Here is a 16,283-nt window from a genome sequence, read left to right as displayed (position 1 = left end):
CAGTAGATTATTTAGCAATTTGCCTGTGATGTCTTGTTCTGTACTGGGAAATCCAGCCAGAGCTGGGGGCACAGACACCAACCTGCAACACATAGTCTAGGGCCAGATGCCGGAAACACTTTCTGGTTATGGTCAAGGTGCCTGTTGCCTCCTCCACCTCATGAGGCTTGTGCCGAGGTGCCTGAGCATTCTTCACCAGCGAGATCTCCATGTCCTCTCGCACCTTGTCAAACTGCTTCTTGGTTTCCTTGAACTTCCGGACATCACTGGAACCCAAAGAAGATGAGATGGTTACAAAGCAGACAGAATATTGCTAATACCCTAAAGACAGTCCACAACTGCCATTCATGTGCATCTCTAGCTGACTCTGTCTTGTCTGACTGTAAAATCTAGGCATTTGACTATTCTTTTCCCCTTGTATAATAGGCTCATTTATTAAAATTTGCATTTGGAAATATATGATCCACAATATGAACTTTCAAAGTTTTATTTACGCCTAGAGACCTCACATGGGATCAAGGGCCTGCTTTGCAGGGGTGGGGGGGATGCTATAAAGACATAGTGACAGGCAGATTTTTTTGAGTTTGTTGGTTGTTTTTTTAATTAAATAGCAGGTACCATTCAGGCAGGATTTTATTTCAGTGGCGTGACCACAAAGACAACATCAATTCCTGAAGATCAGCTCTTAAAAGTGTCCCTGGTTCCTCAGGAGTTGAAAGCAGCAATGCTAATTTACAGCAGCTGCAACACAAACACTTATTTTCTGTCTAGGGGAGCTGTTCACCTCAATTATAAATTGTTATAACTTAAAGTAGTTAAAAACTGTTAGTAAATAAGCAGCATCCACTTATTCTTTGCCTTAGGGTAGACGAAGAGCCTCAGTTGAACATGACAGCCAGACAGTAAATGCTGAACTCTGCCCTGCAGCAAACTGTTTGAAGTTGCAGATATTTATGTATGGATCAGCCTCTGGCCAAGAAAATCTACCATGGGCAGGTACAGTAAGGATAAATGAACACAGAGGCGACTGAATTACTGTTCTGGTTGTTGCTTCTTCACATTGCCCTCAATGCTCAGGGCTGCTGAGTTACACGGCCAGATAGTTCCATTCACAGGAAAATAACAGGGTCACTTTTTTGGGGTCACTTGCAGGAAAGGGCTGTGGGGATTTCACACAGCTTTTGATCCAGCTTTGGAGAGAACAGCTTCCATCCCAGTGGAAAGGAGCAGGAGCTCGAGGGCATATGATACTGCTGGAAATTCTCAACTAGCTCTAAGTCAGGCTGCAGCAGCACAACTGCAGCCTCAAGAGTTAGCTAGTAAAACCCTCCTCCTCAGCAAGGTCTGTGGCTTGGTAACATGCTAAGGCAGTCACAGAGCATTTGGCTACTGACAGCATGGGCTGGGCAAGCTGACCTCTCCTGTGTGTACCATGTAAATAAACCTGGCAACAACCTTCAGGGCTTGGGGACAGGGAGGGCAGGTTAGAGGGTAGATATTGTGTGTGAACCACCATGCAAAGGCGCAGTTCCCACTGTTTCTTTGTTCCTATCATCAGCCAGGAAGGTGCAGATTGGCCCTAGGTGGATTATTCAAAATGGTCCCAAGCATAAAATTTCTTTTCCAACCAAGGGCAGGAGCAACTCAAATATCACAGCCCCAGGGCCTGCAAGTGCAGAGGTTGAGCAGTACAAGTGCAAAAAAGAGTAAGTTGCAAAGATGCTGAAGGGAGGACAGACCCAAAATGAAGGTGAAATTCCCCCTTCTGACTGCCAGCCTTAAGCAGATTAAATCTGAGCTCATCAGAGAAATGATTACAGAGAAAGTGGGGGTAGGGGGAGTGCTAGGCAAGAAGATGAGCATGAGGAATGGGGGGGTCAGCTAGGGACCCCCTCCCTCCATCACACCACACAGCTGCTGAGGGATTCACAGCCAATTACCAGTTCCCATGGCAACCAGTTCCTGCTTAGCTCAAGGCCTCAGTTGCCTCTCCGACCTATATTCCTATATTCAGCTGACTCGGGAGCCCAGGCTGTGCTGGGTACCTGCCCTGGGGAAAAGAGGCACTGGGAGGAAACATGCTCATGCAGCAATGGCAGGGACAGCCTGCTGAAAGCCCTGATCAAAGGTACAGCCTCTCCCCACCCAGTTAACTTCCTGGGCCCAGCTCTTCTGCACCTCAGGCCCGCCACGTGCAAGTTAACATCCTCAATATGCCATATTCTGCACTGCTCACAGCAAGGCATCGTAAACTTGCTTGCCATTAGCGAATAGCTCTGAACCAGTGGTCAAGCTCCAGGCTGAAGGCACAGTGATGTGCTGCTCCCTCCACACAAAAAAGGGCCCTCCTGTCTGTCATCTCCCAGACAGATGCTCAGGTTATTCCAGAAGAGCAGGGCTGCTAGAATTTTGAGTGACTAAGCATGATGCATGGGGAGCTAAGAACACGATGATTCTGCTGGACCCCAAAGTCATTTGGCTGCAAAGTTTCTTCCTTCTGCCAGCATACACTGGTTTAAACCACTAAGGAAACTCTGCATCGAACGTAAGAGAACATAAAGAGCTGGCCCTGCTCTACAAGGTTCTGAACTCTGGGATGTGTTTGACCTAGAGGATCAGCTCTGCAGATGAACTTTACCAGATTTCAGGATGATGCTCTGATCTGGACATATGCCTCATGTCCAGCTTTAACTACGAGCTGGGAACAGGATGAAGACATCTGGTTGACAACAGAGCAACCAACTGATAGTGTAGCACAATGACAGCAACAGCCATCACACAAACCAGACCCTTTCCTCTGCCCTTCAGTGTCTCTTCTGGTCCAAGTTTCAGTAGTTGTGCAGAGGTTGCAGTTCTGTTTCCAGTGCACCCAGGGCAGGTGCAATGGAAGTTCAAGAAGCTGAAGACCAAACTGATAAGAGAAGTACTCACTCTTTCACAAAATTGTGCAGCTGCTGCCTAACTGACCTCTGAGCCTGGTCAAACAGGATCTGAAAGAAAAGAGAGGGAAAAGAATATAAAATATTTTTACAACGTGGAAAGAGTCAGAAAAATCTATAAATGCTCTCTAGGAGCTTCAGTGTGAGGGACTCAGCAATACTCCAGGGCTTAGTGGTGTCCATTACTTGATGGCTGTCTTAATGGACAATAACTTTCTTCTGTAGCTGTAGCACTCCCTCACAAGTGCAGAATTCCTGCACTGCAGGTTCCACAGCCTGTGCCAGGGCTCTGAATATCACGGAGACCTACGCCACCAGCATACTTTCACAAGAGGAGTGTTTATAGGAGCAGTTGCCTTCATAGTCCCGATTTTGAACTCTCCCGAGTCTCGAATTTCTCATTTTGCCAGAGGAGGGCACTGTCACCTCAACATTACACCACTTAGGGAAGGAGACAGGAACACTCGCTGAAGGTACATCACAGTCAGCCACACGTGGATGAACACGGGTGAGAGGTCCAAGTAAAATTTACTTACAAGTCTTTTAAGTTTTACCCTCCTGTCTGTCCCTCACAAAAAAATGGTCCCAAGCCCATCACCCTCCTCTGCCCATCTCACATCCAGCCCTCCCTATCTTCTTTTCAGAGATGTTCTCCCCCCACCCTCTGCTAGATACCGAACAGTGGTGTCTGCTCAGCTCCCTCCCATCTATCTCTGACAGGCATGACTACAAATAACTCCATATTTCAGACATGCAGGGGGATGACACAGCGTTTTGGCTAACTGGGACCAGATGGGCAGAGCCTCCCAGACGACATAGTGACTACAGCAGGAAGTACACATCATCCCAGGGTTACAGAGAAAAGCCACTGGCCACGCTGCAGTTAGCAAGAGTGGCCCACAAAGAATGGACAAGGACCACATTTCATTCCACCACCAGGAACACAAGGCCTGGGCACTGGCCCAAAACCTAATGATGCCCTGAAACATCGCAGCGTTGGGGTCTGGCATCACTACAGCTGTTGGGCATGAGTAACCCTGGCTCATGTGCTCCGATTTAACACTGCGTCCTGAGCAGCCAACTTAACCTAGAGAGGTCCTGGAACACTCAATGGTAACTGTGTCTGTCTTCCTGAGGACGCAGTCACCAGGAGCAGCATTTCCCAGTCCAGCACTGGGCTTTGCTTTCTCTCCTGAAATGACCAAAGCCCTTTCAGGGGAGGCTGCCTGGACCCACAGAGCATGAGGGACTGTTCTCAACCAGGGAGTGTGAGGCTGACACAGGACTTTCTCAAGGCACCTTCTCTCAGCAAGCAGACTGTACAAAGCCCTTCGGATTAAAACAAACAGCTTTTTCCAGTTTGCCTTTTTTTCCCCTCCTCTTTGTGGCAAGCTTGGATTTCCAGTGGGAGTTTTTCTGGGAAGCTTCCCTTGACACCCCACCCACCATCTCTCCTTTTCTTTCCTGGCCACCTTCCTTCTGCTTCGCTACACAGTTCAGGTGAGACCCAGAAGTGGTGAGCACCTCTCCAGGTCTCCTGGCTTCTTCCAAGAGGCAGGAATAGTCATCTCAGACCATTACAGTGCAGAAGACCTGGCACTGCCTAAAGCAGCAGCTTTTTGTGAGGAGGTGGTGGGTTAACCTTGTCTGGCTGCCAGGTGCCCATCAAGCCACTCTCTCACTACACCTCCTCAGCAAGACGGGGGGGAAAAAATAAGATGAAAAAGCTCATGGGTTGAGATAAGTACGGGGAGATCACTCACCAGTTACCATCACAGGCAAAACAGACTTGACTTGGGGAAGACTGATTTAATTAGTTGCCAATTAAAAATAGAGGAGAGTGAGATACAAGAACAAGACTAAAGCATCTCCCCGTACTGGAGCGTGATCGGCATTCCCAGCCTGAGCAGTGCTCTGTCCAGGACACCGAGATCTTGGCAGGCACTGCAGAGATCCGACACATGACACACACTCCGAGGTGGTCACAAGCTTTAACCTTCTCATGCCCCATAGCAAAAACACTCTGGTTCCCTCTGGTTCTACCAGCAAAAACACTCTGGTTCCCTCCTGACCCTTCCTTCCAGCAGCAACACTCATACAGGCACAGACATCCTCCCCACCTAACATCTCCCATTAGGAGATAAGCAAGTCATGCTTCTGACACTACACAGGTGTGCTACTCCAAACAGAACGCAAAGCACTCTGCGTAGAAGCAGCAGCATTGGCTGCAGAGCCTCAAACACATTCGTTATGTGTATTGCTGCAGCCAAGGACAAAGCAAGAAACATGCCAGGACTAGCTGAGTATAAACAGCCATGAATGGCCTCTAAATATGAACAGATGCAAATCAAGGAGGAAAGAAAGAAAATCCCAAGACCACCCAGCTTTGTGTTTTTACCAATGTAAATTATTTACTGCTCTTGGCATCCACTCGCTCTCTCCAATGGCACTCCACGAGGCATTGGCCTGTAACTTTCCCCATGCGATGTCTGGGCATTGACAACACTTCCCTCCACTCAGGATGCCATGCAGGGACAGGCAAGCAGCAAGAAAGCCACCTGGTTCCCACCTGCACCTACAGCTGGGAAATCCGCTGAGCACTTGCTACACAGGACAAACTGAGCCACTTCCCAGGCCAGGCAGATCACCCCAGAAGGAGGATACTGTCCCTGCCCTTTTGTGGTAGTCAGAAAAGCTCAGCACACCAGTGTCTGGCTGGAAAAAGGACCGATGCTTTGAACAGCACAAGTGAAGCATTTACAGAAGGTCTCTGCCTGTGACAGGGAGGCACTATCCCAGTAGGGCGCTTCCAGGCCTATGGGCAATTCTCCTGCCACAGCCCGGGCTTGTTCTCAAGCTGCCTAGGAAGAAGAATTAACTAAGGACTCAGGCCAGGTCTAGAAATCAGAGCTCATAAAACTGACCCTTACTGAAGCTGTTTACTGAGAGGGAATTGAACTCGTTGCAGTCACATAAGCAGTATTCCTATGCCTGTGGTGCAGGGACATTTCTATGTGGAATTTTAATTTAAATGTATCTGTACCAGAACAGGAAAACTGCACAAATGAGGAAGACAAGCCATATATATATATATATCTCCACCTCCTGCTCTGTCAATACTCCTCTCCCCTGCCCTTGTTATTCATGCACTGAGCCCCACACCACCGTGATGATGCCCTTCCTTCCAGTCTGTACCAATTCATACAGCACAAGTCTGGGGCAGGGATTGCCAAGTGGTTCGTGAGGAAATACCAGGTAATGAATATGCTTTTCCTGCCAGCAGCATCTCTGCTGAGAAGCGTCCTATGATACCAGCATTACTTTTATTGCTTCTTCATTAATTTTGCCAGGCAAGATCACCGGGGGAATATCTTCAAGTGAATCCTCCATTCAATTTTCAATGCAAAACAAATAGAGTTTTAAGAGCTAGAGTTTCAAATATAAAATCATCTCTTGGCTTTTCCTCCTTTCCCAGACATACTTGGAACAAATCATTTGTTTTAAGATTTTCCAGACCAAATATCACCCCACCCTCTCTCTTAGCTTCCACCAAGACATGAGAAGTCCAGCCTATGACTCACACACATCTGTGCCCAAGGAGGGTCAGCATGAAAGAAGGGAGTTAACACAGCTCTCACCCAACAGCAGCAAAAGGCTAGATCCTACATTTCACTTTCTCAGCATGGGCTTCTGAAGCAACAGGACAAATCCAAACCTGTGTTTGACATGGGGCTTAGGAATTTCATGCCCCCAAGAAATGAAAGCAAGTCCAGCGGCCCAGGATGTTATTCCTGGAACTGCAAGCCTAAAATCAAGATGCAAGACATCAGAGATCCAAAGGGATGCCATTGCTACAGCACTCCCACACAACTCCCCGCAGAGCTTACAAGAAAAGAGGAGATCCCACCAGGCTCCAAAGCAAAGCAGAAGCTGAAAAGAAGTGAGATTGCCTGGCTGTGAACTGCTTCTCCCAGCACTTACATGCATGTTCAGAAGCAGGACATCACAGCTGCACATGGGAATAGTGCTTGAGGTGAGATTAAAGGCAGACAACAGCATTTGTGGTGGGAATTTATCAGAGAGCTGCAGAGGCCATTGCACCAGGAGCTGAAGAGGGATAATGCAGCTGGCAGAGGCAGGGGTCTCACCAGCCAACACTCCACCCCACCACACCAGGAAAGCAGGGCAGGTTCAGAGATTGCGGCTGGATTCAACCAAGAGCCAAGATCATCAGGTAAGTTCATAGTGATGAGGCAGGTCCAAGGCCAAGCTGGGTAGTCAGTCCACATATCAGGGTCAGGCCCAGCAATTGCCAGGCAGATCCATGGTGACAAGGCAGGGCTAGCATCAGGCTAGAAAAATCAGCCTGTAAGTTGGGATCACCAGGGTCCATAACGGGGAATGGCTGCAGCTGAGCTCATACAACACAGCTCAAACCAAGGCTGAAGGCCCCAGGCAGAGCTTAAATGGATGGAGGGTGTGGATGGAGGCCCCAGGTGAAGTTGGCCAGGGCCATTAAGGTCTATTAGTGCACTGAGAGCCATAGCCCACGATGAGATCAAGATCACTAAGTGAATCAGCCATTCCCCTGCAACAACTGGCCCCAGCTGATGAGAGGGAGGGTGTGGAGCTTCCTCTGCAGCTGCCGGACATATGGACAAAGGCAGCTCTCCCTTCTCCAGCTGTGCCAAGTCACCACCCCAGCCCCGGCGCTCATGAGCTGGATGAGTCACATCTCGGCGCTTATCTCCCTCATGGCCAGTCTGGAGGCCTCGTTCTCACCGATGTCCCCAGAAACAGTCTGGGGACTGGTTTATGTTGCATTTAAATGAGGGTTGGTTGTCTGGTGGCCTGGGAATCAGAGCCTGATCCTTTTATCCAGTCTTGGGAATCCTGTCCCCTCAGCAGTCTCCCAAAGCGAGGGCACTGCAGCGTGTCTCGGAGAGGGAGGCAGCTACAGCCAGGCTGGCCTGGCAGGGTCAGCTACAGGGCACCCAGATGGGATTCCATCAGCTACCTCTGAGCATCTGCTGGGGAACAAAAGGGAACACCCCTCCCCAGCCTGCAGAAGGTGATCATCTATAATCTTCCTATCAGACACCCTGCTCCCCAAAGATAGCCTGTTCTGTCAATAAGCCCCTTGTGCTGATCAAACACGGCCCTGTTAGGAGTACAGTGGCTTTGGCAGTCTGTTCTGGCCTCTCCACCTCTTCCCTTCAGCCACCTGTCCTGCTGCAGAGTTGCAAAGAAGTTTTCCAAGACCTGGGTGCTTTCTTGTTCTATGCCACGTCTATCCATGCTGAGGGTGTGCCTGACAAAGCTTTGGAAAGAGCATGTAAATACCACTGCAGCTGTTCAAATAACAAAATAAAACTCAATGACAGCATGCTGTACACTTTTCCCTGATTTCATGTTCCTGCAGTTTACTTTTCTTTCATTGCAGCTTCTAGCAGCTGAACATAGTAACCTAAGGGGCAGGAGGGCCGGGCAGAATCCAAGCATCCTTTGTTTGGCAGGGGATGCTTAAATGACTTTTATTCGTGTCTGGCTATATGATTTGGTCCCACATCTCTTGAGCGATGGCCCACCACAAAAATGCCACCCATGAACAGAATTCCATCTGCGATATCTTTGTAATACAGCTCACTTGAGGATTTGTGCTCTGGAAAACAAGCCAACCACACTACTTCTGTTACACATGTTGGATGTCAACACAGTCTAAGCCTCACTTCTGAACCAAGCTGAAGTTGAGTCTCTCACAAAAAGCTCAAGAGCTCTAGTTTGTGCTTAAGTCAAAGGATATTTGTTCCTGTCCCTTACATATTGTTGAAGCTGCTTCTCTCCCCTAACCAGAAAGCAGATGTGGCTTCTCTCCCACAAGCAGACATCCTAAAATACTCTAGAGACTGACAAAACCCTAATCTTTCTGAAACCTGGAATGCAGCACCGGGCTCACGTTAACTGCTAGACTGGTATCAAACTTCAAGGGCAGCAGCTCACTGAAGTCTTTTGGACTAGTATAATGTCATTTCACTAGGACACAATGGCAAAAACTGTGAAGCCATGAGATGACAGAAAGCATCTCCCCTGTCAGATGGTAATTCTGCACCCAGAAATTATCTCACTTACTGTGGTAGCTTGATGCACCTGGACCTGTCCCAAGTGCTGTCAGAAAATGCAGGTGGTCCACCCAACCCTGTGGAGAACAGGCAGCTTGGAAGCACTTTCCACTTTCACTTCCTTCTTCCCTGCCCCTGAACTCCACCACTACCCTCCACCCATGACATCTGCCATCTGCCTCCCTGACTCATCACAGCTTGGGTGGCTTTTCTTCTTGTCAGCAGGAAATGCTTCCTGGCTCGCTCAGCATAGCTAAATCTCCCCTGCAAGCTGCTACTGCTCCTGCCGGAGGATTCCTGTGACATAGCTACAGTGATTAACAGCAGACAGGAAAGCTTAGGACTTAACGAAGCTCAACACAGCGTTGTCTGGAGTAGTACTGATGAGGGCAATGTTAATGTTACATCTGCTGAGCTGGAAAATACCTGGTGCTGCTGAAGATGCACTTAAGGGACTCAGCGCTTTCACTTGCATCGTTTCACTTTTCTTATCTTTCTGATCACACAGAAAGAGGGAACTGCATGGGAAAGAGCCTTGATGTGTAAACGTGACAAGGTTGTGCTGCAGATCCTGGTATTTCCTTCCAAGGCATGTGTAGGGCAATAGGCTGGTGGGAATACTGCCTCCCATTCTTTGACAGAGCCAGGGATTATTGCAGCCCCACACTCACTGTCTCTTGCCCTCGTATAACCTGGAGCCTTCCCTTCCCTAGTTGTTTGGAAGTGGATGCTGACAGCTTTGAACTACCTATAAATTGTACATCTCTTATTCTAGACGGCACTGAGAGGTTGGCATGGAGCACAGCCAGTTGTGTCTGCTTTAAAGGTCTATGGAGAGCATCACCCTGCCTTCACCAGTGCTGATTAGGTACGTGACTGCACTAGAAAGAATTGCACCTAACAGCAGCTCAGGGAACTCTGACCTAATCAGAATTTGGGGGGAATAAAATCCACTTCAAGTCTAGGGTTTAACAGTCTTTGGCAACAGCGGAAAAAACCATGAGCTTCTGCACTGCTGTAATTCCAAACACCATTGCCTAGCATCAGAGTGTAAATCCAATAGCCCATAATTATCAGCTACCACTCTAGAACTGATGGCAACTTCATGCTCCTTTACCTGTGGGGAAACCTTGTTACACTCATGTACTTACATTCATCAGAACCTGTAAAAAGAGGGAAAGGTTGTTTTCTCACATATAATCATCTGGCAGATTGCTCTGCCTTTCAATCTGTTTCGTGTTTTAGGGAGGGTGATAAGGAGGAAGGAAGAAGGCAAACAAACACACAGGTTTTGGAGCTGACAGCACAGCATCTGTCTGCGGACAAGCAAGGAGTGTTTCCAGTACAGAAGAGCTTGGCAAGACACAGTCAAAATTTATTTGCTCCAGTGTGGTATGTAGTGAGAAGGAGGGGTCACAGGGGAGACTTCAGGCCCTCAAGCAAGATTCCAGTTCATGCCACTCAGGCTCCTGTGAAAGGAAATGGTTTGCTCTGGGGAGCTGAGCAGGAAGGTTGCTGCAAGGCTCTGGCATCCCTGTCTGCCACCCGCTGCTCAGAGGTCTCGCAGAGGGAGCTGGAAACTTGTTTCTGTCATGGATCATGCACCTCTAACCAGCAGATGGAAGCTCGCCTGGCGAGGCGATGTGATACAGCGTTCTTCCGACAGTGCAGCCGCACCCCATGCTGCAAAACGGGGCACAGAACGGGCAGGGGCGTTTCTGCAGAGCGTCAGCTCACCCTGTGCTGAGGCAAAGGCTCCTGGAGCAATAGAACAGTACAAATAATGGGACAGATCACAACATTTACTGGAGGGAACTGCTTTGGAACACTGAAGTGCTTACACAGTGAGGGGAGGACCCCTCACTCCCTCAGGATCTCAGGTACAAGGAATTTTTCAGATTTCATTTTCACTCAGGGGTAGGAAGTGCAAGCTAACACTTCAAAGGTGTTCAAGTGTCTCCGTTTCACTGAATCCACTGGTACTTGGAGAACTAAATACCACTGAGATCCTGCCCCTCTGCCCTGTTTGTGTTTGGTAAAGAGCCAGTTACCCTAAACATGTACTTTTACAAGGACTGGAGGTAACAGCTGATGCTTTTAAATTCATAGCACAACTGACAACTGCAGGACTCCTAGAGTCAATAGGGAAAGGTATTTTGCTTCTGGAACATGGGGAGGAGTCACAGTCATTTCTCATCAGGTATCTTCCTCTCGGATGAACTGAAATTTTGGATCTCGGATGCCTGAGGCTGGGGATCCTCATCCCTTAGATATCTAATGTAGCATTAGCACAACTGGGAATCAGACCACTGAATCGCTGTTAGAAAAGTTGCGTAGAGGAATTCAGCAGACGCAATATTCATCCAGACACAGAAGAGCCACCAAGAGAAATCCATGCACAGCATCCTGCCTTGGATCTGACTTGCAGGTGACGTGGCAGCCAGCAGCACCTTTGGCTTTTCTGCTGATGCTACTACTGACATCTGCAGCGATGCCTCAAGAGGTCAGCACTGTAACATCAGCAGGAACCTCTTTTTCAAGCCAGGAAGCACACATTTCTGAACAGAACATCCTAGGAAGCCAATTGCCCAAGACGTTGGAAGGCCATTTTCCCTAGAGCAGCAACCAAAATCAGCCTCTGAGCTAAGCAGTGGGCATGTTACAGAAAACATCCTCTGGGGCTGCTGGGGCAGTGCCATTCTCCAGCTCACTACTCAAATCGAACACAACCAGCTAGAGACATCAGTTCCTTGACCTCCATCATCGTTACCTACTTCAGTTTGTCTGAGGCATCTAACCTCTCCTGTCTCCCCTACAAAGCAGCTGCCCAAGCAAGCCACGTTAGGCAGTCAACACAACCAGCCAAAGCCAGGAGCCCAAACTTCTTAAATACTTAATGGGGGGAGGCAGTCACCTCCAGAGTACCGTTCAGGGAATCCCTGGACCCAGCTTCATGAACCTCTTCAACCAGCACAAGCTAGCACTGCAGTCAAGAATTCGCTGTGTTTGTGTGGTTGCATTGTGAAAAGGTTTTAACTAGCTAAAAACCCAGCTGGTCTGGACCCAGACCAGTGCCCTCTGCAGCTGTGTGACCCCCTGAGCCAGCACTAGGGCGGGATGACAAGGGTGCTGGAAAAAGTTAGAAATGGAGAGAAGGCAGGACTGCCCCTCTCTGTGGTATGGCTAGTCTGTGCTGGTTGGAAGAGGTCATGAAACTGCTTAGGCTAAACTCCTGAGGGAAGCCAGTCTTCTAACTGGGAGCTAACCCAGAAGGTGTGAGTGCTTTCTCCACTGCTGCACTTGGTTCTGCAAGGGCCAAGCAGCTCTATAATCTGGTTGTTTTGCTTTCTCTCCCCAAGCCAAAGCAAGAAGCAGAAAGGATGACGCAGAATTGCTCCCTGCACTGTTTGCTAAGCAGCTTGGTGACCATGGTTGAAATCCTCCACAGACACTGCTCCCCATGGAGCAGTGCTGCTCTCTCAAATTCAAATTCTCTTACTCAAATTTCACTCTCAGAGAGGGGCCCAACACTGTTTCCAGTTATATCAGTGTAATCTCCTAGAAGTCTGTGTGGCTTAACAGAATTTGAATCCCAGCACCTTTAATCTCAGTATTAAACCTCTCCTCTTGTCCTTCTGTCAGTCTATGCTTTCTTGGTTTCATCCCTTTCTACAGTTTGGGCAAAAATTCTATTATCTGAGGTGTTGATTCATCTTTCTGACAAACCTGGCACAAATTAGCAGAGTTTCTGTTAGTCATTAGTCTGTGTGTCCTTCCAACAGTCCCTCGGAGACAGGAAAGCACTTGAAATCTTTTTGCAGATATGGAAGCTGAAACATAAATATACAATAGTCCAGATCCATAAAGGTACTGAGGTTTCTAACTTCCATGCATGCTTTGACATGAGTAAGGCATTAGCCCAAATGCATGTGGCTAAGAGCACAAAAAAAGGCAGAGGACACTGACTCCAGCTCTTCTGAACTCAACTCTCTCTTTTGTCATCTGTCCTCTAAGGTTGCTTTGATGTTTTTTTCCTCCTTGTGCATTAAAAGGTGGAAATGCTCTGGAGCTCAGTGTGTTCATCTTCTACATTCGAGCGGGTTTTATGCTTGGATTTTGCTGAACTAGAATCAGGACATTTCCGGGCCCCGTGCTCTAGCAATAAAATCATAGAACAAGCTTTTCCAGCCGATTTTTTGGGGATATTTTCCCTTCTTTTTAAGTTGTTCCAGTTGTACATACTGTCCTGGCCACATTCCTAGAGTATGCACTGACAACTGTTTCATAGCTGAGATCCTCAGACCCGGATGAGCCAAGATACACATACACACACACGCACAGGCACACACAAAGGAGACAGCAGAAGGCACTAAAAATAACTCAGCTAATTGAACAGCCGTCGGACTCAAGATGCAGCAGTCATTCCAAAGCCATTTCCTGGAGAGGGACTCACACTGCTGTGCACCAAGGGAGGAGGGTGCTCTCGAAAGGCGGGGGGAGGGAGGATTTAAGCACATTTCCCCTTGTGCACGCAGCCGGTGGTAGGGAAATACTGCCTTTTGCAACCCCTGACTCACATGGAGTGGGGAGCTCGCCCCTGCTGAACAGGGTGGGGTGCATGGGAAGGGTTATACCACATCACTTGGGGATTTGACAGCTCTGGGAAGGGTCCTCCTGCTTATTAGTTGGCTGAGGCAAGAGCAATCCCAGAAGTGCCACTTTTGGCAGAGCCTAGGGATCCAGGGGAAGCTGCACAGCTGGCGTTGCGGAGCTTGCGGACAGCATTTTGCATCTAGAGGTTTCTGGCTGGGACTGCTTCCTCACGGCTGGGCTGCACGCACTCCTCAGCCCAGCCCCTATCAGTGCAGCTGCGACGTGATCCCTGGAATGAAGGGGTAGCTTCTCAGGGGTTCATATGCTCCTTGGCAGAAAGGCTTTATGTTTTCAGAGCAGCAACAGAAAATCAGGGTTTGCCTTTCTCTGCTTTGACACAAACACACCTTTTCTCTGATGCTCACACTGGTTTATTTATTCTCTCCCCACCAACACCACCATCATACAGCTGTTTGACTGTTCCCAAATACTAACAGTCCTAGGAGAGCTGTGTGTACAGTGCCTCTTTTCCCTGCCAGCTTTTACTAGGAAACAGTCTTCCCACCTGCTTCATGAAAAAATTAAATGGACTTGATGCAGCTTCTTCTCCAGCTGCATGTGGTTAACTCACATCCCAAAAGCAAACATTGTGCCTAATGTACTTTGACAGGGGCATCGCGGTATAAAAGTGGGTCAGTCCAGTGCTGACACCCTGAAGCTTTCTTCACTTCAGAGCACTTGTGCTTTAAGCTCCTACCGAGTTACAGACTTAAAATTGTGGGTCTGGCATAGAGCCACCAAGCATGAACCACCTTCCTCATCTATGAGGTTTACAGATGCCATATTTAGGATGGAGAAAGGGCAGATTCTAACTCCTTGGGGTCGGGTAGAGAGCTACAGCCAGCTCAGGAGAATAGCCATTGTCTGGGCATTTCCCTCTTTTCATCTCAGTGTAGCATTAATATGTCCTGTGTTATCCTTAGAGCTGCACACAACTCACTGAGCAATGCAGTCCCTTCGGTTTGATCCATTCACAGCCTTGCTGGTGTCCTAATGTCACAAATCTGAATGCCAAGCTTCAGAGTGTATTCCAAATCTGCAGCAACAAGGTTATACATGCAAGCTGGTAAGAGCCAGTGTCCTGAGTTGTCAGAGCTCCTCAGGACCCTGTCTGTCCCCACTACAAAATCCTGTGCTATCCAAAGTGAAGAACAAGGCATCTGGAGTGCAGGACTTTTGTAAGCTTTCCACTTCCTTTGATGAAGGGGTCTCTAACCTCACCCTTCTACATATTTGTTGTACATCTCTGATCTGAAATGAGCCAAAAGGCACCTGTGCAACAGTACATACCCTTTCACCAAGTGGTACCTCCTCTGCAAGCCTACAGAAATCCCATTTCCTAGCATACGTGATGCATCAGGACTGATCATTGTGAGTACACAGACTCACAGCTCATCCAGTTCAATACTGTTGCAAGAGGCAACAATGACTCTGAACCCTTTCCTGCTCTCATGGTACACAACGTGCAGGGACTGGAACCTGAAAGACTTCATGGACTCCACCTTTGCGTAGTGTCAACTAAGCCAAACACAGGAGACCATTAATCAGTGTCTTGAGAAAGAGGTTGCCATCAGCATACAAAAAGACAAGAGGAAGCAGCATCTTACCATGTGATAGTTAATCATTTCCTGCAGACTATCTCCAAATTTGTCGAGGCACTCCTGCAAGAAAAGGTAAAGAGAACTGGCAGTGAGTAGAAGCAGCTGCCCTTCATTCCCAGGGGTTCAACAGCTGAGAGACACTCTCATCAAGCGACTGAAGAGCCGCTCTGCCATTTGGCAAGAAGGCATTCCAGAAATGTCTGACACTGAAGCCATAGGCTCCCTGTGCCTTCCACTTTAGTGCCGAAATCATCATGTCAGTTGTCGCTTGTGTAGGCTGGTTACCCGCGTTTCCTAAATAACTGGTGCTTACTGACCTAGATTCCAACAACCTTGCCAGCACTGTGGCTTCTTAAAAGTCCAGCTCTCGCTGCAAACAATGAATCGCACTCTGACCTTCCAGCATTGCATTATCAAATGGTCTCTACATTCCTCCAAAAATAAAATCTCATACTAAGTGGCTACTTAAACAGTATAAGGATCTTGGACATATGGTCCATTCACAGCATCAGGAAGCTGAACACTCCCCAAGCCCTCGCTGTGTCCCATGCTCCATCCCACAGGATGACTTACCGAAATCATTTCATCCTTCTTGCACTGCTGCGACAAGTCCCGGACTCCGCTGACAAAGTGCTTGTTGGTGGTGATGTAGGCTTTGCCTGCTTCAATCATCCCACTGCATAGCTTTACCAGCTGTACAAGGAGAGAGGTGTGAGCAGATAGGCAGCTGATCACATCAAAATGAATTGCAAACAGGCTGGTTTAAATCCTCACCAGCACCAAGAGCTTTAGAACAGGATGGCATTCACGTTCCTGGTGTGGCTACGTTAGCAACCCTCACTGCACATGGCAGGAGCAGGGATGCAAATTGTACTTCTCAGGGTGTGTCACGCTGTTGGCATTTCGCTTGTTATCCCCTGAGGACAGATGAATCCAGGCAGCCCTTTTTTTTTCCAGTGGGTTTCTACTGT

At 48.3% G+C, this 16,283-nt stretch overlaps 1 protein-coding gene across 4 annotated transcripts in view; it reads right to left on the bottom strand.

Annotated features, from left to right (window-relative positions):
* Nucleotides 1-16,283, bottom strand: part of ACAP3 (ArfGAP with coiled-coil, ankyrin repeat and PH domains 3) — a 99,956-nt gene that overhangs the window by 37,615 nt on the left and 46,058 nt on the right. For all 4 annotated transcript variants that reach the window (XM_074848031.1, XM_074848034.1, XM_074848032.1 and 1 more), the window contains exons 3-6: nucleotides 15,886-16,005; nucleotides 15,319-15,372; nucleotides 2,932-2,990; nucleotides 83-266 (exon numbers count right to left, since the gene is read on the bottom strand). In XM_074848031.1, the coding sequence (XP_074704132.1) occupies nucleotides 83-266; nucleotides 2,932-2,990; nucleotides 15,319-15,372; nucleotides 15,886-16,005 (417 nt within the window). The remainder of the gene's footprint in view (nucleotides 1-82; nucleotides 267-2,931; nucleotides 2,991-15,318; nucleotides 15,373-15,885; nucleotides 16,006-16,283) is intronic.

The sequence above is a fragment of the Strix aluco genome, chromosome 22 (genome assembly GCF_031877795.1).
Source record: "Strix aluco isolate bStrAlu1 chromosome 22, bStrAlu1.hap1, whole genome shotgun sequence".
In the NCBI taxonomy this organism is placed as follows: domain Eukaryota; kingdom Metazoa; phylum Chordata; class Aves; order Strigiformes; family Strigidae; genus Strix; species Strix aluco.
The sequence above is the reverse complement of the archived record's forward strand: the minus strand, read 5'-3'. Positions and strand labels throughout refer to the sequence as shown.